The 27,583-nt window shown below is 36.9% G+C and overlaps 1 protein-coding gene across 1 annotated transcript in view; it reads right to left on the bottom strand.

Moving 5' to 3' along the window:
• Positions 1-27,583, bottom strand: part of LOC127466854 (glutamate receptor ionotropic, kainate 2) — a 246,679-nt gene that overhangs the window by 26,823 nt on the left and 192,273 nt on the right. Inside the window, exons 8-10 of the mRNA XM_051778199.1 lie at positions 12,560-12,703; positions 11,192-11,299; positions 2,394-2,507 (exon numbers count right to left, since the gene is read on the bottom strand). Of these exons, the coding sequence (XP_051634159.1) occupies positions 2,394-2,507; positions 11,192-11,299; positions 12,560-12,703 (366 nt within the window). The remainder of the gene's footprint in view (positions 1-2,393; positions 2,508-11,191; positions 11,300-12,559; positions 12,704-27,583) is intronic.

The raw sequence follows: 27,583 nt of genomic DNA, 5'->3' as shown, positions 1-27,583 counted from the left end.
TATAGAAGGAAAAAAATATGGTTCCAAATTTCAGAAACAAAATTAAAAATAAAAGAAAGACTGGAATCTTTAAATGAAAAATGAGCATTAAAACAAACTACAGAGAAAAATAATTAAGGCTCCACAGCTGCCAGTATACTATAGACTATTGTGGGGAATTCTTAAAGTGAAAGAAACCGGCATAGAAATATCACATGAGCAGCTTAAAGGAGAGAATTGCCTTTTTTTGTTGTTTTGTTTGGTTTTTTTGGAGGGGTGGTTAAGCAATATTTTCCAGGCTAAAAAAGAACAGTAAAGGAAAGCGATGATGAAGAAAACATGTTTCTAGGAGCTTTAGCATTTTATTGTTCCCTTGCATTGCTACAAAATGAATATTCAGTAACATGCTTTCTGTCCTAAAGAAAAGTATTTGTTAAGCACAAAAAAAGTAGAGCTACAAAATTAAGCTAGTACATATGCTTTCTGCACCAGAAATGTTTTTGGTCCCTCTTACTATTTTGAGTACAGCTCTTACAATATGTAGCACCTATTCTGAGTACCAGTCTTCATAGTTGAAAAGAGTTGTTGCAATTACGAAAACTTTTACTGAACAATTACTGCAGTTTTAAAGGCAGCTACAAATGAGCAACTCATAACAACAATTTAAAGCCCTCATATTTCTTTTATTTATTCTATTATTTAGATACATGTGAAGAGGACAGATACTTAAAAAAGACTACTAACCAAAAGTAGCTACTCTCTTAAATCTCAGCAATCTACTTTTATGAGCTTTACCAGGCCAAACTCAGTGTTCACTGGAAGGACTGCTCTTTACATTTGTGCAGTTTACCTTCTCCCGAGCTAGCTATTTCAAACAAAATCATGCAAGCTCAGGTATCACCATACAAAAGCAATATGATACATAGAGTGTATTAACTCAAACCTCTTCAATAGATAGATATTAAAACAAAAACAAACTTGAAACACCCTAAGTTTTTGAGTGTTTCTTATGTAATCTTGCAGGGATTGATCCTTGTCCCAGTGTTGCTATCACTGATCTGGAATCAAGTGTACGGTGATTGCTATTGAAGTGTGTAGAAGGTACAAAGGCTGGTTGATTACTGAATAATGAAGGGAACAGGTCACTGGCAGAGATAGGACAATATTCTGTAAAACAGTAATTCTAGGAGCAGTTAGGATAAATGTGAAGTACTTATATATCAGTGAACAGCACCAAGAAAAGTCCTGGGCAGGTTATGTGGATACAATGTAACAGCAGTATGTGTAATTAATAGTGTAAGAGAAAATTGTAGTAAAACTGCACTGGCTGTAGCATAACAAGAACTTATGTTTGAAAGCGAGATAGTTGTATTCCAATTTATATATTTTTCAATTAGTGGAATAAATGGAACAAAGTATTTCAGAAGATTTTCTATTATTTCTATAATTTGTAAAGACACCTTATAAGCAATGAAAAAGTTACCCACTGGATGAAATTATCAACTTATCTTACATAAAAAGTTAAAAACCACTGACATTTGTATCTATGTACCTATAAAAAATTCATTCTAGATTGAAACGTCAAAATATATGTTAGTAAGTAAAACCTTCTTAACAAAGTATGCAACTGTTGGGAAGGGATTTTTTTTTTTTTTATATCTGCAAATTCACGATAATGGTGGCAGCAGACAAAAAAAGCAGACACAATTCTGGAGAGTTTTTCATTTGTATTGAAATTAAAATTACTATTTCAAAATTATTGTGTGGAAATTAATAAATACATTTTTACATAAAAAATATATGTAATTATAAGTAAAAGATACTTCATTCACTACTGTGAATTTGCTAACAATGGAAATGAAAAAGAAATTACTTAAAATGTTTCTTCTGGTCTAGTTCAAATGATAGCTCAACTAAATTTCTGGATGATTAAAAATTTCAACTCAATAATCAAGCAATAACAACGTTAAATAAATGTTAAATATTTTGTACTTTCTTTTGAGAATATCATAGTGTTAGAACAGTAAACAAAAGCAATAAATAAAAAGCTGGGTAGTATTGTTAAGCTAACAGACAAAACACACTTTTAAACAAATACCTTTTGTCTTCTCGTATGCTGCTGAACTAAATAGATTTGTAAAGAACTAAACATTTTAGTCAATAATAAGAAAAGTGAAATTACTAATCAACTAATGTAACTCTAAAATTGGTATAACTTGCTTGCAACTTAGATGAGAGTAAATATCCATGAATAGATTAACTGGAGGTCATTCATGACACAGTAACTCATATTACAGACTCATACTACAGTAATTCATACTACAGACTGTTCATTACTATTGCAATTAGTATATCATATTCTATTAGCTTTTCTTCACAATTGTATTTCTGGAAAAGCAAATATAATTGCTTACCAAGATGGTAGTAACAATTAAAGAGCGATTGGACAGGGAATCTGTGATGTTTGCTGGTTTTCCTTTCTGATTCTCTGTCATGTTAAGGCCACTCAATGGATCCCAAGTTCCAACCTGTAAATCAGTAAATTACTGTGTAAATTGCCAATTAGTTACATATCAGCATCTAGAAAAGAACACTGTAAGGAAAAACAAATTGCTACAGGGAAAGAAATGATTGCTAATATTTATTATTAAACTCTACTCCATTTTTCTCTGTCACTGAATTTAAAGTCTGCTTATTTAAAATATGATTACCAATACCTCAAATTATATTTCGTGAAGTGTGACATTAAGTGTAAGAATGACATATAGAATATCTAAAGCTACTCTGAACACTTAATTTTCCATTTAATTTTCATTCCTCAAGATAAATCACATCTGAAAATAGCTTAACAGGCAGAAATTCATTTGCAGTGCAGAAAGCATTGTCTCTACAAAGGAATTTACTCTTTTTCTTGATCAGAGAGAACAGCAGGACAAAAACATGGGTTTTGGAAAATATAATGATGAAGGTTAGTGCAATAACAATTTACTTACAGATAAATCTTCAGTATATAAGTATTTTGACATTTTATACATCGAAATAAAGTCAATAGGATTTTTATCTAAGTAAGAATATCCAGGGTTATGTTTTAAGATTCAGGTCAGAGACAGACTCACATACTAAGTAAAAAGTAATGATTACATAATTTATCTACAATTTCATCACTACACAATTAAAATGGTCAAGCAGTAAATATAACTATCCATTTTAGAAATCAGAATGTTTGTATTACTCCATTGTCTAAAAAGCCATACAAATGGGTTTTGTTTTGTTTTTAGATAGGATTTTAAACTTCACTTCAAATACTATACAATACCCATAATAGAAGATAAAGATATTTTAAAACTAAATCTTGACAAAAAATAAATTTTATGTGATGTTTGATTGTGAATATATATGTATGTATAGATGTATATATAAAAACACAGAATTTTTTTTATAATCTTTCAAAGTGACTCCTGAGAAACTGTTCGTATACTTTAAAGTGATTTGTTGCTGTAGGACTGTAAAGTAAATTTAGAACGTAATGTTGTGAGGGTTAAATGAAAAGAGTTCTATTTCTAGTACTGAGACTGACCCTGAATCAGCAGGTGCTGTAATAGAGAAAAGATAAATTTGCTTTCTTTTTTTACAATTTTCTGTTCTATGGAAATCAATATTTTATCTTTCTTCTTTGCTTAACACTCAGTTCCAAGAGGTCGATCTTTGAACTTGGCCATTCAGTATCTCATAAATTGATGAAAGAAGATAATGCAATTTGTGTCTCAGAAATACAATTGGAAAAAATAACATCTAACTCACCATTTTAAAGTATTGAAATCGAGACTTAGTACCAAAAAAACTCTCCTTCATTTACTGTTTTAATATCATTTTAATTGGTGAATTAAAAGGTTTTTTAGGAAACCCAAAATGTTCAGCTTTATTGAACAATGTCCAAACTAGAGTAGAATAACAAGAAATTACAAAGACTGGAACTTGAGCCTGTCCCTACATAATCGAAGCTGGACTAATGTCCTCTATGAGATATAACTTCAGGTACACGAGTAGCACAAAAGTTTCCTGGGAAACATCATCAACTTATATGATCAATTTCAAATCCAAAATTCATTAAATCACGTGCTTTATTCAAGCTCGTATTCACATTCAAATTTAACTTGACAAAGGCTAAAACACTGCTAACTAAAATACTTCCTCTCCTACTTTTTAACATAGCCACAGCCATAAACAAAAGAATATCAACTGTTAGAATTTGGATTTTATCTAACTACATCCATGCAGATTTATAAGAACTATCAACAGTATAACTTTAAAAACAAACTTCTGTCTTGATAAATTGATGAATTATTTTTCTGAATTAGATTAACCGTATTTTTATTGTTGCTTTTGTGAATCAAAAATCTAAGAAATGGAACAAAATCAGATGTTCAAAATTAGGCATTTTTTGGTTTATTTTTATTGATGAGCTCAAACTCAGCAATTTACACCACAGATTCTGATATGTCACTGATATGTATAGCTCCCAAATCACACACACATTTTCAAAGCTACTTCTTATAAAAAAACTGTGCATGAATAGTGCAACAAATTAATTAATTTCTATTTGTTTCAACACAATATTTTAATTTTTAAGTAGTCTTCTGAACAGATTAGAGTTGTTTATGTGTTTTCACTAGAAAATTTTAAATACCAAAAATGTAGTTATATTACATATAACTGCAATTCAAACAAGTTACTTTAGTGCATTACATTCATTTTAAATAAACTTTCAAAGTTTGTTTCAGAGACAGAACTCCCCAAGAAGGACACAGCTGTTCAGGTCACTGGCTGTACAGACTATCTGAGCCTGACGTTAGTACCAGAGGACAGTGTGAGAGACGCCTGCATACAATGCGAGCAGGTGAACGATCTGCTGTGCCTGGTGGCAGAGCTCAAGGAAGAAGAGGAGAGGCTAGGAAGTATTAGGAAGAGTGAAAGGGAAATAGACTGCTGCAGTCATACTCTTTCAACCCCAAAAGAAGTCCAGCAGGAGAGGGTGAAGCCCTGGCTCTCCTGCCATCAGGAAGATGGAGCAAACCAAGTAGATGGGGAGGAATGGAAACAGGTCCCTGATCAAAGAGGTAGAAGAATCCTTTCCTGACCCCTATCACCTCCCATGGTTCCCTTAAAGAACAGGTATGAGGCCCTGGACACAGAGAGTCAGGCAGAGGGCACTCAAGAAGACGATCTGTCTGGAGGGTCTCCCCGCTGCACCCTGTCTATCAGACAGATCACAAACACAGCTATAAAGAAAAAAAGAAGTGTAGTTGGAGTAGTCCCCCCTTCTGAGGGGAACTGAGGGCCCTATATGCCAACCAGACCCATCCCACAGGGAAGTCTACTGCCTTCTGGGGCTCAGGTGAGGGATATTAGTAGAAGACTCCCTGAGCTAATCCGGCCCTCTGATTATTATCCACTGCTGGTGGTCCAGGCTGGCAGTGATGACATTAATGAAAGAGGCATCAGGTTAATTAAAAAGGACTTCAAGGGTCTGGATGGATTAGTTAATGGGACAGGAGCACAGGTGGTGTTCACTTCAGTTCTTGCAGTGGCAGGGATGAATGAGGAGAGGAGTAGGAAAATTCATCAATAGGTGGCTAAAGGATTATTGCCGCTAGCAGACTTTTGGTTTTTTTGACCATGTGGCTAATTCTATGGTACCTAGTCTCCTCAAATCAGATGGGCTTCGTCTATCTAGCAAGGGCAAAAGGACTATAGCCCATAAGTTGTCGGGGTTTATCAGGAGGGCTTTAAACTAGGTTTGAAACCAGGCTCTCCAGATATGAACCTTAGGGTGAAAAGACAAAGTTAGAAGTGAAATCAGTAGTCCAGTAGAAGTGCAAGTACAACAATGCATGCAGCATGGGTACCAAAAAGGGCTGCAAGGACGACTGGAAAACTACAGGCCTCTCAGCCTGACCTCAGTGCCTGGCAAGGTTATGGAGCAGATCATCCTAAGAGCAATCACACAACAGCTACAGGACAGACAAAGGATCAGACCCAGCCAGCACGGGTTTAGGAAGGGCAGGTCCTGCCTGACCAACTTGATTGCCTTTCACAATCAGGTGACCCGCCTGGTGGATGAGGAGAAGGCTGTGGATGTGTCTACCTGGACTTCAGCAAAGCCTTTGACACCATCTCCCATAGCACACTCCTGAAAAAGCTGGCAGCCCACGGCTTGGGCAGGGGCACTCTGTGCTGGGTTAGGAACTGGCTGGAGGGCTGGGCCCAGAGAGTGGTGGTGAACGGGGCTGCATCCAGTTGGCAGCCAGTCACTAGTGGTGTCCCCCAGGGATCAGTGTTGGACCCAGTTCTGTTTAGTATCTTCATTGATGATCTGGATGAGGGGATTGAGTCCATCATTAGCAAATTTGCAGATGACACCATGTTGGGGGGGAATGTCAATCAGCTGGAAGGCAGGAGGGCTCTTCAGAGGGACCTGGACAAGCTGGAGAGATGGTCTGATTCCAACAGGATGAAGTTCAACAAGGCCAAGTGCCAGGTCCTGCACTTTGGTCACAGCAACCCCATGTAGGCAGAAAGGGACCTGGGAGTTTGGATTGACAGGAAGCTGAACATAAGCCATCAGTCTGCTCAGGTGGCCAAGAAGGCCAATGGCATCCTGGCCTGGATCAGGAACAGTGTGGCCAGCAGGACCAGGGAAGTGATTCTTCCTCTGTACTCAGCACTGGTGAGGCCACACCTTGAGTCCTGTGTCCAGTTCTGGGCCCCTCAGTTCAGGAAGGATATTGAGGTGCTGGAGAAAGTCCAGAGAAGAGCAACGAGGCTGGTGGAGGGGCTTGAGCACAAGTCATGTGAGGAGAGGCTGAGGGAGCTGGGGTGGCTTAGCCTGGAGGAGGCTCAGGCGAGACCTCATCACTTTCTACAATGACCTGAAAGGAAGTTGCAGCCAGGTGGGCATTGGTCTCTTCTCCGAGGCAACCAACAGTAGGACAAGAGGGCAAGGTTTTAAACTGTGTCAGGGGAGGTTTAGGTTGGATATTAGAAAGAAATTTTTTTCAGAGAGAATAATCAGACATTGGAATGGGCTGTCCAGGGAGGTGGTGCAGTCACCGTCCCTGGAGGTATTTAAGATGAGACTGGATGTGGCATTTAGTGCCATGGTCTAGTTGACAGGGTGGTGTCAGGTCATGGGTTGGACTTGATGATCTCAGAGGTCTTTTCCAACCCAGTTGATTCTATGATTCTATAAAATTTTCCTAGAAAGTGAAACAGGTATTCGTATACACACGTTAAAGAGAATGTTCACAGGGTAAATACAGCTCCAGAGAGGCTGTCAAGCCCTCAGTCTCCTATTCTTCTTTTCAATTCCCTTGAACAGCTAGCCTATTCTGGCATGACCATGTCAATCTGAAATTTTTGACACTTAATATCGATAGCACAGGATCCAAAACATGTGTTCCCATGCAGTTAACATTGTGCTCCACAGTGAGATGAAGCATCTCTATGATACATAGAATTAGCTTAATCAAGAGTCATCTCATTTAAGTTAAAACAATTCCAAGAGCTACACTTATCATTGAATATCAGAGATTATTCTGTAACATGGTAATTGTGGTGGTCCTCAAGGACAGGGAATACAATTTCTTAACTGCATGTTAATGGTTAAAAACTTGTATCCAATCTTCCATATATTTAACTATTGGGTAACTATCAAGTTATTGCAATCCTTCAAAACCAGGCATTCCCACCCGGTTGGACATCCCCACACAGGACCACTTTGTAGCTATGCAGGCCAAGAAGGCCTTGACTCTGTGTAAACATTGCTTAGAAGAAGCAGAAACATTCCTGTGTTATCAACATTTTTTTCAATTGCAAATTGCTTAATTTATTTTACTTTCTTCAGAAATATTTATATTCCTGTCTTCTTTGCCAAATATAATGTTAATAGCAATACTTCTGGATCCCATAGATCCAGGTCATTATTAAAGATATAAAATAAAACAAGGTCTTACACTGATACTCTTAACAACAAATTACAATTAGTTTTCATCCTATTTGAAGGTTCCTGAGCAAGGCTTCAAGCCAGTTGTACATTTCTATTCAGGAAATGTAATTCTTCTTCAGTGACAAATTTTCATATCAAAAGTGGTACTAAATTCAGGTATTTGTTATCTCCTTGAAGTATAAAATAATTTTCCTCACAATGCAGCCTCAGACTGATTGACTGCAATTTAAATTATAATTTATTATCCTGGAGTGCCACAGTTTTAGATTTTCACTGTGTTAATCATAAATAGTTTCAGTGTGTCCAGAGTGACTGTAATCAAATTCCGTGGTACATTACATTAGCAGCATTCCAATCATCTCTTAATTTTGTCATTTCCATTTTACAAGGAGCTATCATTTTTGTCAGACATGAATTTTTATTTGTAAACACATACTTCTTATTGACTGATGCTCAATTATCACCTCTCATTCAGGAGTTTCAGGAACAAGTATCTTATGTAAAATCTGGGATCACGCATGACATCTTTTTTGAATCAATGAGCAGTTTTTCTGTTGTCACTGTCTTCAGCAGTCATTGCATTTAAAACACATGATTTAGGTCATTCCCCATTATACTAAGCAGGCAATTTATGTAGCATGTATTTTAACAAAACCAAAGTTAAAAAAAATTAGGTCTTCTAGCAATTCTTCATAACTCTTTTCTCTCCCTTCCATGAATACTTTTGCCCTCATGGATTACACCTAAAATTGTTCAGTTGAGCTGTTGTCCTCACAGAAGGGATTGTTCCCCCATGTTGAGAAAGAGGTTAAATGAAATAATAACTGCATAAATTACAATATGGAAACATGACATACATTATGACACATATAATTCTTATCTCCCCATCTTCTCTCATCCTATAAGAGGAAGGATGGACAGAAGGAAAGAGGAACTCTAATAACACAGAGAGAGAGGCCTGAGAAGACTGTGGTAAGGAAAGAACATTGGGAACATACAAGATAAAGATGTGGAAACGTTCCTGAAGGAAGAATTAAAGAGAGAGAAAGGGGGTGGAAAGAGATAAGAGGTACAAGGGGACAGGGATTATATGGAAAGGGAAACAGGCAGGGAGGGTGTGACAGAAGAGAGGAAGGAATGGTAGAGGAAGGAAGAAGGGAGAGGAGGAGACAGTAGCAGAAAGCAGGAGAGAAAGGTTGTGATGTAGAGAGATGAATTGCACGTGTGGAAGGAGGTAGGGGCTGAGAGAAGGAAGAGTGATTCATCATAGCTTTAACAGAATTCAGTCTTGGGCAAACCAGCCCCCCCCACCTTTGAGACAGCTCTTTTAAATAAAAGAGGTGGCTAAAATGTACTCTCTCTACTAGTAAGCGTCCTGTTCCAGAATTTAATAATTCACCCTGGATTGAAGAAGAAGGTTTGTATTCTTTCAGAATAATAAAATTTTGTTCAAAGACAAACATTCATTCATTGGTATTGATTCATCTATTTCAGTCAAATATGCCACAGGTTCCATATGTTTTCTAAGCAATTCAATTGAAGGTGTATACACCTTAATTTTCCTTTTCCTAATCTCGTATCATTACACCCAACAGGAACTGCTCTGATTTTGCTCAAATACAGGTACTGATTCTTACTGCTCTTTCCAAAGACTGTCTGCAGCTTTTAGTGAAAAATTAATATTACCACATCTGTTTATGAAATGATCAAAATGAGCTATGAGGACAGAAAAAGTATTTTCCTATTCTATGAACTTCTGTATAAACGGCTGAAGCACATGCTTGTTGTTTTTAAACATCCATATGCTTTAACAACTATTTCTATTTGTCTCTTACTTATCTTTCAATATAACTGTTTCCCAAGTTCCTTTTTTCTCTTATATGCTTTAGAGTACTGTATTTCCTGTTGAATTTTATTGTCTTCCATATTTCTAATTTCTGTAGGCTTTTTTTTTTTTTGTCTCTATATTTTCAGAGGACTAAGATTTCCAGAAATCTCATGTTGTGTGGTGGTTCTCAAATACCACCTAATATTCCTAAAGCCATTCTAGAATGCAGAGACTTCCTTTCTTCATTTTCAACAGTTATTGCTTATATGCAGACCCTTCAGCTACAACTGACTTAGCTAGTTATTATCATGACATCAATTCTTCCATTTCTACTTCCAGTAAGGCAGACAGGTTGTATTGCACCTATTCTACTTGTGTACAAAGCTAATTTACTTTTTAAACCTAGTCATTAGCATACTTTTTTCCCCACTTAGATTTCCAGGGCTCCCTTCATGGAAAACTTCATAGGAGGAATCTACTATGAGTGTATTGCTGAACATTTTAAAATATAGCATAGTTCTTGAATCAGAGGTTTCCCACCGGACAACACAAAGGATTTTACCTATGTAAGTGTTTCAAGATAAGCTCATGGTTTCTGAACTTTTACAAATTTTCCTAGTCAGCAGGAGCTAATATTCCAAAACTAGTCGGGGGTGGGGGGGGAGAAGTTTTGAAGAAATATGTTTTTTATTTGCTGCCACAATATCACCTTGGGGCAATAGCTGATAGAATTTTATCTGAAGATGAAGGAAGACATAGTGCTTACAGAACACTGAACACCACATCTAGGTACAAACTACAAGGTAGATTCAAGTTGCAAAACTTTTGCCTGCTGATCACAACAATGTGAGACCTTGTAGCTTCCTGCATTGCCTCTTCAGGGCAAGGTGGCTGCAGGAAAGATGATCTGACTTCAAATCATCATGCAGGCAGGCCAAATATCTGTATGTGCCTCCCAATGCCTTTAGTTCAAATATAGAAAATATTAGTCTACACAGAAAGAGTACTTCTCAATTCTTTGGTCTTTCACTCCATCTCTGTACAAGAAAAATTAATATCAGAAGACAGACAAACCAGTCAGGTTACCAATTCTTAATTTTTTAGTACCACTTCCAGATAAAAATTTTGTATTCCAAGAAGAGAATTAAAGTTCCCTCTGAAAACATAAAATAGCCCAAATTAAGCTATTTTATTTCATTAAGTTTGAGGTAATTCCAGACAACAAGGTAACAGCTTCTACTAGAAGACTTTGAAACCAGATATCAAGTGGAGAATAGATATACTGTTTTATGTAACACATGAAATGTCATTGTAAATGTTTTTAGGGGGTGGGTTTTTGTATTTTTTCCCACCTCTTTGGAGGTAAATGTCTTACACACCTTTTCAAGACCTTCTTCCTTGAGGCTGATAACATCTAAATCAAAATCTGTCCTTAAGCCATTGGTTTTGTTGAAAGTTATCCTGCCTGTGAGGCCTTCCCAGTGGGCCTATGGAGAAAGAAAAAACAATTTCTATAAATAAATACCTCTTCCTTTTTTTTCTCCAGAAAAAGAACAAATTTTACCTTTGCCAAAATGGAAGAATTAATTATTCATTTTATGTAAATAATTTACCTTATGGCTGATTTCTTGTTTTAAATATTTTGTATTCACTATTTGCTAATTAAGTCAACCTTTCCTTTAGTCTTCACAGGCAAATTTTAAAACACCTTCCATGCTAGGCAATAGTCTTTTCTATTAAATGAGATAAAAGGCTGGTTTGTTTTCATTCCTCCATCATTCATGCATGTATTTCCCCTCTGCTTCCCTACATTGCCTCCCCCTCACAAGCCTCAATCAGTTTCATTAATGCTGGACTTCATTTTTCTGTCAAGAAATTTCATTCAAATAAAGGCTTACTTTTGCAAGATGCTGATTCCCCTGAAACCACACTGAGACAGCAAAAATTGAGGTCAGTGAGCCAGCCTCCCAGAGCTCATTCCTTACTTTTAATAAAGCACAATATCCTCATTTTTTTATAACTTAAAGTCCATCTAGTTCTAAAACTATACTAAAGTAGAGAAAGCAATGTGGAAAAAAAAATTATCATCTTAAAAGGAACCATTATAAAATATTTCTTTGCAAATAATTCTACTATCACAATATTTTTCATCTCTAGAATGAGAAATACCATATTAGAAGTTATTTACAGTACAAGAGGCTTGAATACTCTACTCTACAGTGTTCATCTTTAGCACCCTAAATCTCCTAACTTTACTTTAAATCATTATTTATCAGTATCCAAAGAGCATACTAAGAGACCAAAGCCACATATACTAATTCATACTAGAAAAGGAAGGGAAAAAAAATTTAAAACAGAAAGTAAAATTCATTCTTGACCCTTTTGAGCTCATGCCAGTTGCTGAATTTCTCATAATCAATCTGTGGTTTGCAGTTTCATTTTTGGGGGGTTTTACGCCACAAATGTTCTGCACCTACCCCAGTTATCTACAAACAAAAGTTTTATTTATATTGCAGTTAATTTACCCTTTCAAGTTTCTTTGTTCCAGATAATACTTCTGGAAAACCATTTTCAAATAAAAATGCTGGCTCACTTGTTAAACTGTTTATGTGTAACAAGATGAGAGATTCCCATCTACTGAAAAAAAAAATGAAAAACAAGGCAGAATCCAAATAGAGTGAAAACAAAGAAAACTGAAATTGGAAGAAGGGAATGCAGAGAAGCAGGATGCTTTATTAGTGACTTACTTCCTTAATGAGGCTCATAAAGCGGGTCCCAAAGCGCCAAGGTTTGTGGCGATTGCACTGTAGTGAACTGACGGTCATCTGTGGGAACTGCTGGACAGCCACTGACACCACATGAACTGCATCGTACATTAGTGCTGCGTCCGTCTGAAATTAGAATGACATCAGAACCATGAACACAAAACAAACACGAGACAGGCCAGCAGTGAGAGAAGGAAACAGCAAATTAGCACTGCTCACTGTGTTAAAGGGAGAAAATTATCTGATTTCTTGTGTAGCACTGTAAAATGTAGCCTTATTGTCAAGTTGTACATGAGTTGTGTTGGGACCTTCAGTCTCAGCTTTTCTCTTTTTAATGATGAAACAAGGGCCAAAATAGCTACTCTTCAGGATCACAGGAGTACCCTAGTGTCTGACGACTTATGCTACTTTAAAAAAGCAGTGCATTAGAGCACTATACAAATCACTGGATGCACGTTTTATTCAAGTGAGTTATTTTCACTGGTGAGGCTACAGAAAAAAAAGAAACAGTTAGAAAGATGGCAAAACCTTAGCTATGAAGGAAAGTGTACAGGCTAAGGAAGTAATTTTTTTTTATTTTGAAACTACAGACAGAGTCCCAAAGGTACTCCGTCGATTCATTAATAAAGTTTTAATGTATATCAGTTTAAATCCCTAGGACAAAACTAACCACTATCTTCAATACATCAGAGGTAAGGTTAGAATTACACTGAAATGCACATTCATTTTAATAGTTTTCATGTTCCATCCTAAATAAATAGACTGTTTAGACGTATGTGCTAAGTGATGTTGTATTAGCAAAGGACAGAGACAGCTGCTCAGTACACACTGTCATGCTGTACAAGAAACTGGCATCTCTTTCCTGTTCTATTTGATAAACAGAGGCAAGCCTCAGAACCTTAAAGCAAGAGAGGACCTTAGATTCAGTGGGTGAAAATGAATTCTATGCCATCTGCTCAGCATACCTTAGAGAAAAAGGACCTATTTCCCCTTCTCATTCACATAATTAGTGAGCTGTGAAATTAGTTCTTTAATGGATAGGAAACCTGGAGATTATTGCACTTGTCACAACACAATACAATGCAATACAAAATGAGCTCATATAGTGCCTTTCATGCAAATGCATCCCAAAGCTCTTTACAATAAAACTAAATATAAAAATGCAAAAATATTCTGCCATTATAGCCTATGAGCTACTGTTAAAGAGGAAAATATACGTTCACATTTAAATGGCTCTTCCAAGGAGAGATTTTGAAATTCAAAAAGTAATAAATCCTAATTTTAAAATAGCCAGTATAATAGGTTTCCATGAGTCAGGCACCAAGTAGTTTATGCAAGGGTTTCAAATCAGTCAGAAAATATTTTTGCTGCCAAATTGTTCATTATCTTCAAGGCATTAAAGTGCTTTTAAGGCAAGCTGATATTTGACAAGGAGGCAGCAAAATACCAAAATGATGGAATCACATGCTGAGTAAGCGTCATACAAAGCTTAACATTCTAGAAGCAAGACTTGGCAGTAGTTGGAGTCTAGACAACAGTTTTTTAAATAAACTACACAATAAGTACAACACATAAATCTGACTCAGAAATGAAAACTTTTTTTTAATCTGTTTTACTTCTAAAACTGTGGTCCTTGTACCAATGAAGGAAAATTGAAATTGCTATGGGACTTTAGCAAAAGAAATCCATAAAGAAACAATCAGAAGTTCAACACCAGCATAAACTGATTAATTAGGTATAAATTTGGACACAGAACTGCTAAAACTCATCAGGAGGAATCAAGTGGACATTACGCCAGATGCAGAACATGACTTTCTGTCAAATTCTATAAGCCACTGAGGTGGAAACCTGTAGGATGACAAGACAGTCTGCTCCAGTGGAAGCATTAAAAGAAAATCATTGTGGTTTTAGAAATAATTCAAATTCTGATAATATTCATCATATTTGATTGATGAATATTGCTTCACTGGAAATAAACATAAATGAGGATGTACCTCTTTTAAAATGCACGCAACATAAACTCATAGCTGGCTAGAAGTAGAGTGCCCTATTTTATTTTTAGTTACTACAATGTAACTCCCTTAATTACATACATAGGATGAAATTCCACAACCCGCCTTCTGTAAGAAGTTTAAACATAGGTTTAAACGCTTTTACTGAATAAAGACAGATAAAACCATATATTAAAAAAAATACATTGGTTTAGTGATTCAATACTGTGCTCATCTAACTGGTTGCTATTGTTGATTTTACTGCTACAGAAAGAAACAGCACAAAACTCAGGAAAAAATCCAAAGTATATCCTTGAATTTGCAGGTTGGGGTCTCGTCTTGGTTGGTCACTTTACCTTTCCTTTGAAAGACAGTAAGAATTGATAGCCACTGGCCTAGCTGTCCAACCTTGTTATTTAGGTCTTACTAAGTTTTACATCTCACTGACCTTTGTCCATACTGCTTTCTCTTCCTATGGAACTATGCATTGTGGACCAAGAAGTGTTGCATGTTTCAGCAAAAGACTGTTTGGAGACAAGGCAGGAAGTGCCCCTAATGAAATTTTTAGAATTCTTTATTTTATCTAAACAGACATTAGCAGTCTGCGAGGAAGAATAGAGAGAAAATTCAGGAGAAGCAATGGCTCTTGTATTTCAGATAGAAACCTGCTACAATGTTTCTATTCACTGAAGCACATATAATACAAGAAAATAACCTTATTCGAAAATAAGATTAGTAATGTTTTAATTAATTTGTATAAAGTTAAACACCTATGTTGTACTCCACAAATATACCTTGGTACAGTTTCTGAACTATGGGTTTAGGGTTTTTTGGTTTCATATCCTACTTAGTAGCCATGATAACTTGTTTGGATATAGATAAACTCATCTAAAATACTGCTCTTGATAGTATCATTTGTAGTTCTATAATAACAAATAAAAAAAAAACGGAATGAGATTGATGTGGATGATTCAGATGTCAGGTGACAATGTTTGTGATCACAAGTCTGTTTTTCAGTTGATTCTGTCAAGCAACAAGAAACTTTTTAGCACTCAGAGGTAAAAACTTAATCAGAGACAATTTCAGTCACAATACATTGCAAATAAAGAAAAACTACCAATCTGTGTTTGATTTTTGTCCAAAATTTAGTTGGATACTACACATTTCATCTCAGTACTGTTCTCTCATTCTTTTACTTCCTGTCTTACCATGAGTGGTGTATCTGACTCTCTTTTTCACATGTATTTTTGTGTAATCACTTTTGAGTCTTGCTAAATTACTTGCTAAATACTGTATAACGAATTACATGGAAGTACTGTAATCTCAATGTGAAAGGGCTCTGATGGACCCAGTATAAAGAAAGTAGGAGCTGCGGTCTCTCTATTATTAGAGAAAGAATCTGTTGTTTCTCCCTGGGTCTCCTCAGAGTATGAGGTGGTCTTCTTCTTCTCTCTTCCCAACCACACCCAAAGATGTCAAAGCACGTGATACGCACTGTGAGGCACCAAAACTGTTTTCCCAAAGAAGTTGTGTATGTCCCATCCCTGGAAGTGTTCAAGGTCAGTTTGAATAGGGCTCTGAGTAACCTGGTCCAGCAGGTAGCATCCCTGCCCATGGCAGAGGCGTTGGATGTAGAAAATCCTTAAAGTCCCTTCCAACCTGAACTAATCTATGATTCTTTGCTATTTGCCACACACATTCTTGTAATAGTGTCTCAGTTTGAAGAGACTGGAATGTTTGCTAAAGAGGATGAGTTATGAGACAGGCCAAACTCCTCTCTCTCAGCAATTGTAAATTCAAAATTAAGGGTCTTTAATTGAAGAGGTGTGGAAAAAAGAAGGAACAACAACCCTTTATTAAAAGATATATGTATATTGGCAAGAACAGTAACAGAACACAAAAAAACCTAGACAATAGTCCTGTACCCAAAAGTCCCCTTCAAACAAAAGAAAAGGTCTGAATACTTCTCTGTCTTTAGCGCAGTTCTAATCACGGTTGGCAGGGGGCGCTGTTGGATCACTGGAGGTGCAGAGCCTGCAGTTCTCTGTGTTGGCCTTCAGGGTGTGCTGTTGGACTACTGGAGCCTGCAGTTCTCTGTGTTGGTCGGCAGGGGCGGTAGGGGGTGGTCACCACACGGGGAGAGGGGTCTGGGGGGTGGTCTTGTGTCGTGGGAGAAGCCGAAAAGAAAAAAATGGGGACCCTTCCCCCAATGGAAGAAGGGGGACAGGAAAACAGTTCACCCACCACGGAACTCACTGCTGTCCTCAGATGACGGTGTCTCAAGACTCTCACTTTTTCTCTCAGTATGCACGCAGCTCACCGATGAAAATCCAGTAGATCCCAGCTGGAGTCATGAAGCAGCATGCGAGCTGACCGAGATTGGTGGTCAGGCCTCACCAGGACGAGAAGCCAGAAAGACCGGTTTCCAGGCCTTTTCTCCAAGAAATGCCCACACAAAGGCCTCCGTCTCCATCCCAGAGAGAGAACCCCAGCAAAACTGCCCTCTCTCTTCTGAGAAGAGCCAACCAACCCCTCCCCCAAAACTCCTCCCCTCTTCCCCCAGCCTCTGATGGGCCAGCCGTTAGGAATGCAGTCTGGCCAGTTAGGTTCTTTTGTAAAGCTAATTGCACCCCCTTTCCATTCAAACTCCGTCTCTCCTACAGTGGGGGCAGGGGGAAGAAAAATTCCCCCTCTCAGATTTCTAACCTATAACAAACAGTTAATCAGTATTGTAAGGAGGGTTTTAGTTTTGGGGGCTTGGAGTTGGAACAGAAGGTTGGCAAGATAGTGGTTTTTACTGGTTTCTAACCTATATGGGCAAAGCTGATGAAGAAGAAACCCTCTATAGCCTAGGTCTCAGCCAAGGAGAAATCTTCCCCATATAATGGAATAGATAAACTACTTGTTCACCAAGTTTTTTGTATTGTCTTTGTAAGATAGAAGAGGTATGATTTTAAGTGACCTTCAGTATGGCTGTTAGTTAGACGACAACCATCTGAAAGTTCTGAAACCAAATGGGCTGTTTATGCACTACAGCTGCAACCTGAGATCTAAGCCTGTTTCTTAAGACTTGCTTAAAAAAAAAATGTGAAAGACATAAATAAAATTCAGGAAAGCCTAGCAGAACAGAAAAATCATGGCCTTCATAACCATCTTCAGACTTGCAGTACATAAGAGTTGCTAATGTGATCTGATATCTGAGTCAACAAATGTGCTAACTGCTTTAGGAACCTCTGTGGTTAATTAACTTGGAAGGGTTAAAAAAACTTGCAGAGTCCACATTAATGAACATCAAATCATTACTTGCTTCTGCATCTTTTATCCACCACCATGTTTTTGTATGACATTTCCATTTACCTTCATCAAACTATAAGTAAATTTCATGTACTAATGAACCACTCTTCTCTGATCCATATCTCAGTTCTACAGAATTATTTCTGTAGATCAAAAATAGGTTAGAAAATATTATTTCCATCACGTAATCAAGTTTAACATTAAGATGAAGGATTGCTAGGCTAATTGTATTTCTTCATGAGCTGTATCAGAAATAGAACACTTCTCAAACAGAAAAAAAACATATTTCAGCTTTTCCTATAACAAACTGTAGTTCTTTATAATCTATAGACAATAAAAAAAATTGAATTATAACATAGGCATGATCTGGAAAGACTTTGAAATACTCAAATACAGATAATTAAAAACAACTTGAAAGCAGGAAAAATCCTCAGGTTTCCAATTAGACATTAATTAAGCTAATGTGATTATTTTTCCCCTTAATTAAATTTATTACTAATAAAAATCTATGAAGAAACATGGTCTTCTTTTTAAAAGGTTCTCCATGAAGTACTTGAAAACACAAAGAAATTTTCTACATTGAGTGACATATGAAATATGACAATGGAAAAGAGAAGCTTAATAAATTTTTTTTGCCCTTTAATATTTGATCCAGTGTGGATCCCAGACTGGAATGAGCTATTTGCAATATTAGTAGTTTATTTTCCTAGATCAGAAGATTCCTGTGTTTACAAATCTGACACTCGAGATCTCAAATTGCTCTCTTTACCATTTTTTTTCAATGACTGTCGGGAAATTTTTCCACAGAAAAGAAGTCAAAGAAGAGGGCCAAAAAAAGAAAAACCAGTTTAATTAACTAACTAAATTATCTCCCTAACAATACAAGGATTACCTCTATGAGGATTCAACTGCATAAATATTTCCAAAATGCTTTTTATGGTAAGTGTAAGGAATGAAGATTACCTCCTAGTAAGTATGATGCAGGTTTATAGTGTATTTTGTATATGAACTTGACTTTATTCCTTTAAGTCATGTTCAGTAAAAGCACATTAACAACCCTTTATAACTGAAACAAAGAAGGAAAACAAAAGAGGAAAAAAAGATAAATATATGTGTCAAAGAAGGTATCCAGCTTCCAAATTTGTCTCAGAATTAAATTCAGATACAACTCTTCTATAACACAATTGGAAATTCCGTAAACAGACTGGATTTTCCACAGCAAATATGTTAACTTGAGAGTTAAAACTCAGCATGAACCGGTAGTGTGCACTCACAGCCCAGAAAGCCAACCATGTCCTGGCCTGCATCAAAAGTCAGGGCAGAGGTCAAAGGAGGTGATTTTCCCCCTCTACTCTGATCTTTTGAGATCCCGTCTGGAGTACTGCACACAGTTCTGGTGCCCCTAGCATACGAAGGACATGGAACTGTTGGAATAAGTCTTGAAGAGAGTTACAAAGTTGATAAGAGGATTGAAGAGTACGAAGACAGGCTGAGAAAGTTGAGGCTGTCCATCCCGGAGAAGAGAAGGTTGCATGGAGACCTCATAGCAGCCTTCCAGTATCTGAACAGAGCCTACAGGGAAGCGAGAGAGGGACTCTTTTTCAGGAACTGTAGTGATAAGGCAAGGAGTGATAGGTACAAACTGAAAGAGGGGAAATTCAGGTTAGAAATTAGGAAGAATTTTTTATTATGATAGTGGTGAGAAAATGGAACAGGTTGCCCAAGGAAGTTATGGATATCCCAACCCCGGCTTTGTTCAAAGCCAGGTTGGATAAGGCCTTGAGCAACCTGGTCCAGTGGGAGGTGTCCTACCCATGGCAGAAGGGTTGGGACTAGATGATCTTTGAGTGCCATTCCAACCTCTTAATATTCTATGACTCTACGATTCAGAAAACATGTCAAAATCTACTTTTTCATCAAAGAAAATGGAAGAGTGTCATGTACCATACTGTCAGTCGACAGGCCTTGTTCTATCAGAAGGATAGACCTGAATCTGCATCTACCAGTCACTGCTGTCATTAGTATCAAATTACACATCATAAATTAAATATATCTAGATTTTCATGTGAAGACAAATATTTTGCAAAAATTCTTTAAAAAACCTGAAGAGTTCTTTAAATGTTCTAGACCAAAATGTTCTATGCAAAATAAAACTGAAGTAAAAAATTAACCTTGGCACATAATATTCTTATTCTCTATTCAGCTCTGTGTTAAACTGTATTGACTCATTAAAAATTTCAAGGGAAGACATTGTAGAGTTCACTTAAATAAAGCAGCATCGAGTGAGTCGAGTTTTTTCCAGTGATTAGTAAAGTATGTATATACTTCACTACTTTTTAGTTCTTACGTTATCTTTACCTGCATATTATCCAAATAATACTATTACATTGAGTAGGATAGGTTATAAGAAGTGTGTGTGTAGGGCAGAAGGACAGGCCGAACTTCACGAAGGTGGAATGGTGCCTTGCTCCATACCCCAACCCCTTGAGGCCTCCTTGGTCAGCCCTGGAGCAGCTGTCCATCACTGGTACATGGGGAGCACTGCCCCATAAGCTGCCCCAGAGAATCAGTCCAGTCCCAGAGTGGCCAGTAGGCCAGAAGTCCCACCTGATGGGGGAGGTGGAGTGGCCACAGCAGGCCAGAGAAGATAAAACCAAAGACATGTGGTCACCATATAACATCATCTCCTGTGTGCTCTCTCAAGGTATAAAAGGAACCTGGGCTCCTTTAATAAAGCCGAACAGGCTTCGGGACCTTTAAAGAAAACCCCCTCAATGAGCCTGTAGTGCAAGCCTGGGGTCTTACAAGCTCATTATTCTCTTCAAGATCATCTTTGTCTTACTGTCTTTAAGTCAGTCAAATTTTACCCTTGTGAGATAAGTAGAACTACATTTGAAAGGTCAAACTGTTCAGAGGGTTTTGCCTACTGTCTGATGGTCATTAATGAACAAAACTTTTTAGAATGCATTAATTAAAATGACGCTTAAGTTCTTGTCAAGACTTCATTAGCTGCATCAAGAATGAAATGAAACTGAATGCAAATGCTCAAAAACGCATATCTGCATTTGTTTCATAGGTGACCATGACAAAAGTATTCAGATAAGTACATGGAAGTGAACAAACAATTTCACTTTTTTTAACAAACTCCTTGAAAATGTTTGAACACATTAAAACCAGTTCATACCAAGTCTTTAATTCGCTGTGAAACTTATTTCATCATATAATACATCATTTGTTACTGACTGAAAGTCAGTATCATCTGATATAAACTTAGTTTAGAGCGACTGTGGTCACTGGTTTAACATACTCATTTCATACTGCAATAAAATTCTCTCACCGAGATTGTATTTATGGCACTTGTCCCTCCAACGCTTTAGAACATAATGAGAATGTTGCCTTCCCATTTGTCAAAAGGAGCGTAAGTACACAATGCAGGGCATGTTCCAAAAGGACTGAATTTTGCATTGGCTTTTACACATTGTATTTTATTTCTTACATAACAGTAATTCCTTGGATAGAACACTGAATACAAAGTCAGGTTGTTGAGTTTGGTGGGGGGTTTTTTGAATCCCCAGTATACCCAGACTATTTCTAGTCAGGTTTATGAAGGACAGAGATGACATAGTACAATTTGGAGGATAAGAACAGGTGCTCTCTGACATCATGGGCAAGTAGTAGATACTGGAGGTACAACAAAGAGGACAGACTAATCAAATTCCATCCCCAGCATAACCTCTTTAGGGAAAAGTAACATTATTTAGGAGGCACTGCACAGTAAGGATTTACAATGGAATACTTACTCCTTTCAAAGCCATCAAAAATGTCTCATAATCTCCTTAGCCTGCTAAGCAGTACTTCTCCTTTGATAATTACTTATTCTTCTCTCTTATCTTTAATGACAACTTAATGTACAATACATAATTATTAATTACAAAACCTTGAATAAATGGCATATTTCATAAACAAACAAAACTCTTCCATTTTTTATTCTACCAAACTCCCCGCCACCTGCCTCTCATTTTTCCCCAAGTATTAGTCTTATGTTTTAGGTTATTTCCATTGTGAGTATAGTGAACAGAAATGGACCTCTGCCCATTTTTTTATTATTTTCCTTTGAAGACTGATTTTTCTCAGAGAAGCTAACTCTGCATCTTTTCTTTTGAATAACTCAGAAATATAAAGATAGGAACAATGATGTCAGAAAAGTCTGACAACACTCAGAAATCAAGAAGAGGTGACCACCTACAGTGCGGGAGAGGTCTCACTGCTAGTATTATTACTTTGCTTAAAGTCTGTTCCATTTGATAGAAAATTAAAAAGTTTCTTTTAGAAATTACTGGATAAAAACTACAGAAACTATTGTAGTTTACATATAAAAATCAGCTAAGATTTATTTATAAAAATCTGTAGTTTCTTTATTATAGATTCTACTATTGCCTACTCAGAAAATTTTAAGTGTCAGACCTTGTTAGGAAAATGTGATTTTAACCCACAAAACAGCATAACTCGTAAGATAAAATTTTTTTCCCCAAAATTTCTCATGTAGTGTGGTGCTGATAGTGCTACTACTTGAAGCTTGATTTGCTACATATTACCCTACTTGAAGCTTCACTACATATTCTTGACCAGATGCCCCCAAAATATAAGTAGTTTCAAAACTGTCCTATAAAGTGACTTTTCAAGAAGGCCCCGAACAAGAGATTAAAATTGAAGAAAGTAATTTTTCTTTAACTTTTCCCGGTGTGATAAAGAACACAGAAACCAAGCATGGATGCAAAAGATGAAAACAAACAAACAAAAAAACCCCAATAAAACAAATAGGAGTCATTTTATCTTGTAAACAGATAGACGTTTATATGAGATTTAAATATCTTTAGCAAACATTAAAAGAACTTCACAAGATCATCAACAAAAGATATTTCAGTTAGATGATACCTGACAAATGTAGTATTATGCACACAAATTCCAAAGACCCAACATACCTGTACTACTCAGAGAAAGCTCTCCTACATGCAAGGCAATTATAACAAGTGAATGAAATTAAGAAGAAATGGCTTGCAAAACTAGTTCCTCCCCACCTCAGCTAATAAAATCTATTGCCCCTGAAATCATTTCACTTAATTTTCACTTGCTAACACATCCCACAAAACCGTTTTGCTGAGTGAGATTTAATAAATCTCTCAACCTGGGATTAAATTTTACTGTTTTATGAACTGTTAAATTGCATTGTATGCTTATTAATGCTCATGTTTTCTTATTTCTTGACACATTTCCAACTCCACCCTGGGGTATAATTAAGAAAACATTAAAGATATGTTTTTTCACCCCCAAAAATGCATTCCAACTGGGAATCAGACATTAGTACCAGCTAGCCATAAATAATGTTCATTTAACTTTTTTAAAAATCAATTATCTTTTTTTTCCAAGACAGGGTAGTATTTCAATTGTAAAGCTTAGATGCTTAGATTATTTTTTTTAATATTTAGTGGTCTAGTGAATTTTAACAGGGTGTTGGTTTACAGAGACGTGTATGGGATTTTAAGTAGTGATAAAACGGATGCAAATTATTTTCCTTATCAAAATACTTGTTTTAACACTCAATTATTTATTTCATACATTACCAAAAAAACCTCACGCTAACAATTTCTTTTTAATCTAGAAAAGTGAATTGGCCAGATAATTTTATTTTTAAAGTATAATTTTTTCTTACAGAAAGACAAAAGAATATTAAGGATTTCCTCTTTTGTCTCAACGTCTCATAGTTTGATCTCCAATTATAAGAGAAATAGCAGTGTGGAACACGAAATAATAACAAATTTTTAGAAAATGGTAGGAGAACAAAAGAATAGGAAAAGCACTCAAAATGACAGTGATGTTGTTGCCGTGTTTTTTTGCCATTACATTGTCATTATATAGGAAAGAAATAACCATGCCATTTGCTTCTCTATAATCCCAGGGAGTTAATGATTTAAGTGACGTCATTCAGTGGCTCTGACCCCAAAACGTAAACTGAACATAGGCAGGGGAAAGGAGAGAGGAGCTTTGCCAGCGGGGACTGCGCCCTCGTGGGAGAGGAGAGGGGGAGCTTCAGAGTACACAAAGGTTTGCCGGTCCAGTTTGGGGGAGGAGAAGGGTGTCGGGTGAGCCGCGGGGGTCCTTGGACTGGCAGGAGGGCGAGCAAGACAGCCCTGTAAGAAGTGTCACAGGTGAGGAGTGTGTGGGAAGATCTGTGGTAGCATGGTGGGGAGAGGATAAGGTCAGGGTGCATAGTGGGTTCTTCTGGGGGCTTGGGGGTCTCGGTCGGGCTGGGGCCTTGAGAGGTACCTGAGCCCTGGGTGGGTACGGGGGCTGGAATGGTTTGGTTCTGGCTCACCTGCAGCTACTGCCCAGGTTCAGTATGTTCTGGATATATTTGTTGCATCCAGAAAGCATGGTCAGGAAAAAGGGATGTTCCTGGGTATTTCCCTGGGATTGAATATAGATGGGTGGCAGAAAAGTAGGGAGTGAAAGGCTAGCCCTAACCGTTTTAATTGGAAAGAAGCCTGTGTACCCCTATGCAGTTGTGAGCTATGCTGGTGATGGTACATGCCTTTGGTAGGGTCGCCCATGCCAGACAGGTCAAGACTGAAGGGTCAGATGTAATATGTCCATGGGCAGGATGAGCTCGTTAGCCTTCTGGCACTCATCCTAGGAGAAGGACAACTCTAACTCCAATTCTGGGCAGATGGAGCTCGTTTAGCCCTGTAAGGCCATTCACCTAATTAAACCTGCGTCCTGAGGACCTCGCTGCCACTACTCAAGCTCCCTTGGCCCTGGTAGATGAACTTTAGGATTAAAGGGTGGGTCCAGTTCCAGCCGTACTGCATCTCACCTAAAAAATCCACTGCGCAGGCTCAATAGAGGAAAGAATATACATTCTTTTATTGACAGAATAAAATCTTATTTCCCGATATAAAAGTTTGAAGTGGTAGAACCTTTTTCATCTCCCAGAATAATCTCAGATAGTCATGTAATTTGATAGAATATTTACAGTGTTAAAAACCTGGAAGTATCTGAAAACATGTTAGGTGGGTAACCACTTATTACAGCCCGATTTTAACTTAATGCAGGTGAAACTTTTAGACAACTTGAAATTTTGTCAAAAATTGACACAGGGAATGTAGCTTAAACACAGCTTCTTTCTGAAACAGGAACAGCAGCAGTATTTCTCCCATATGGTTGACCTTTGATTGAAGATCTGAATTTCATTTTAGCAGGTAAGTAGTTAAGGAATCTTCCCTGTCTGACCATCCAGGATCCGCTCTGACAGTCACATTCAGAGCTCTTGAGCTGGGACCAAGGCCCCTTCACAGCTATACATCCCACACTCAGTTACAGACCAGACCCCGTGTTTCCACAGCAGGGTGTTATACACCCCAATCCATAAAATAATTTAATCTTGGTGCAATAACTAAATAACAAAATAACAGCTCAAACTGGGTGCCTCCGAAAAGGAACCCTGAATCAAGGAATCCCTGGGCTTTTATACCCTCAGAGTCTTAAATGGGCTCCTGCTGTCCTTGTGTGTGTGGTCCCCCCGGCCGGCGCTGCAGATCCCTGCACCCCTTGTTATGCAAAGGATCAGAGCCAGTTCCCAGCCTCTTTCCTGGGCATCCCACCACCCAGAGCTCCATTTCCAGCTCACACTGCAGCTTGCAAACCGAGCTACCTGGACTGAATATATTTCTCAACACTAGAAAAGAGTTTGAGAATATTTAGAAGTGCATCTTTGGCTTCAATGTCTGATTCTAATTGGATGACAGTCTGCTTTCAAAGCCAGTCTCTCTATCCAGGGCTTGCTATTCTGATGTAAAGTTAAACTGTGATTGTTTCCCTGAACTTTCTGATCAACTTCTCATTCTCACTATTTTACAATCAACCATTTATTTGACAGATTACCAGTCATTACCCTGTACAAGTGTTCAGGGTGGTTTATTTCTTTCCAATCATAGAAAAAGTTCCCAGTATAAATCATTCAACCTATGTGGTCATCTACATTTATCTGGAATAATGGAATAAATCCTGTTAACTGTATGGGGGAAAAAATAAAAGTAAAAAAATTAATTTTAATACTTACAATTTTTAGAAATGTATTTTTTCCAGTTTCTATTTTTTGACTAACAAGACTACATAAAGTGTGACTTCACAAGACCATATAGATGTCTTGTCATGTCATAAATTCTAGTAATCTAAGAATAAAATTATTTTCAGTATATTGCTTACAATAGAATAAGTCATCTGACTGCATAAACACTTGCAAAATGTGCTTAAAATATACAATTAGGAACAAAGTGTTATGATGTTTTCATATACATTTTATAAGTTTGATATATGCATAGCTTTATATATATCCTTAAAAATAAATGTAATATTTCAAAGTGAAAGATATTCTGAAATACTTTTTTAGCCTTTCTTCTGAACATCAGAAATTATGGTATGTACTATAATATTTTTTGCCATCAAATACCACATCACAGTCTTTTATATACCTTAGGGACAGATAGCAAAAACCTAATTACCAAGAACAATGGGTCATTACTTGGTCTTTGGTAGTCTATCTCCTTTCATCTGTACTCCAGTTCAAAAAATCAATATGATTGTGATCACTGCAACTCCATCAACCACATCCACAATAAAGACCTGACTGCTGCTATTATATTAGCTCAACATTCAAGACTTATCACACCATATGAAAAGTACTTCTGCATGAGCAATTCATAGTAATTACAGAAATATCCTACTCAGCATATACATTCAATAGCTTTGTATCTGGGTGCAACAAGAAAATACACCAGATAATGCAAATGCGATGCATAAAGCTAGAATAATCCAGAGATTAAATACAAAACTGATTAAATTTGAGGGAAAAACGCACACATTCTAAAGAATGAATTTCTAAATATTCTATTTTTGTATCCTTTAAAAATTGTAAAATGTTTGAGGATTTCAGAGCTTTCACACCTTTAAATTTTGTAGATAAAATGACAAAAGTCAATGTATATTGATGACTTTGAAATGCAGACAAAAGACTTCTGAGCATCCATAATAAATTGCCTTCTCCTGCTTTCACTAAGGTCCATTTAAATTTCTCTCTGCTTAGAAAGAACTAATGATACAGATTTTAATATCCTCAGCAAAAAAGATGATTATACATACAGCCTTACAAAGTTCATGTTTGCAGGAGAAAAGAAACTGTTAAGCAATGTAAAATATAACTTACCCATAAAAGAGTATAAATCTGTTTCAAAATAGAGTTCTGCTTTATGTCAGTCTTTTATAATTTTTTTAATACTTTATGTCCTATGGCTCTCTTCTAAATAAGTAATTATTTTTTTTCTTTTGGACTTACACCTCCTTAAAAGCAATGATACACAAAGGAAAAGATATTAAAAACACCACTAGACTGTGACTTAAAATATCAATCTTTTGTTTAGATTTAAAAAGTAGATATTTTATGTGGAGGGTTTTGTCTTTGGGTTTGTTTTGAGTTTTGGGGGTTTTGGTTTGTTTCATTTGGGAAGCATATCTATTTTTAGATTCTTCTTCTTTTTTAATTTTTGCAGAATCTTTGATCAACTTTTATGCTGTTTTGATCTGCTTGATATGCAGATCGTAGTCCAGACAGATTACAGAAAAGCAAAGTGACCTTGCAATATTACAGTTTTTTTTCTTTGCTATTGTG

Source organism: Manacus candei, unplaced genomic scaffold, assembly GCF_025592945.1.
Source record: "Manacus candei isolate 608988 ecotype Guabito, Panama unplaced genomic scaffold, ASM2559294v1 h1tg000011l, whole genome shotgun sequence".
Classification (NCBI taxonomy): domain Eukaryota; kingdom Metazoa; phylum Chordata; class Aves; order Passeriformes; family Pipridae; genus Manacus; species Manacus candei.
The sequence above is the reverse complement of the archived record's forward strand: the minus strand, read 5'-3'. Positions and strand labels throughout refer to the sequence as shown.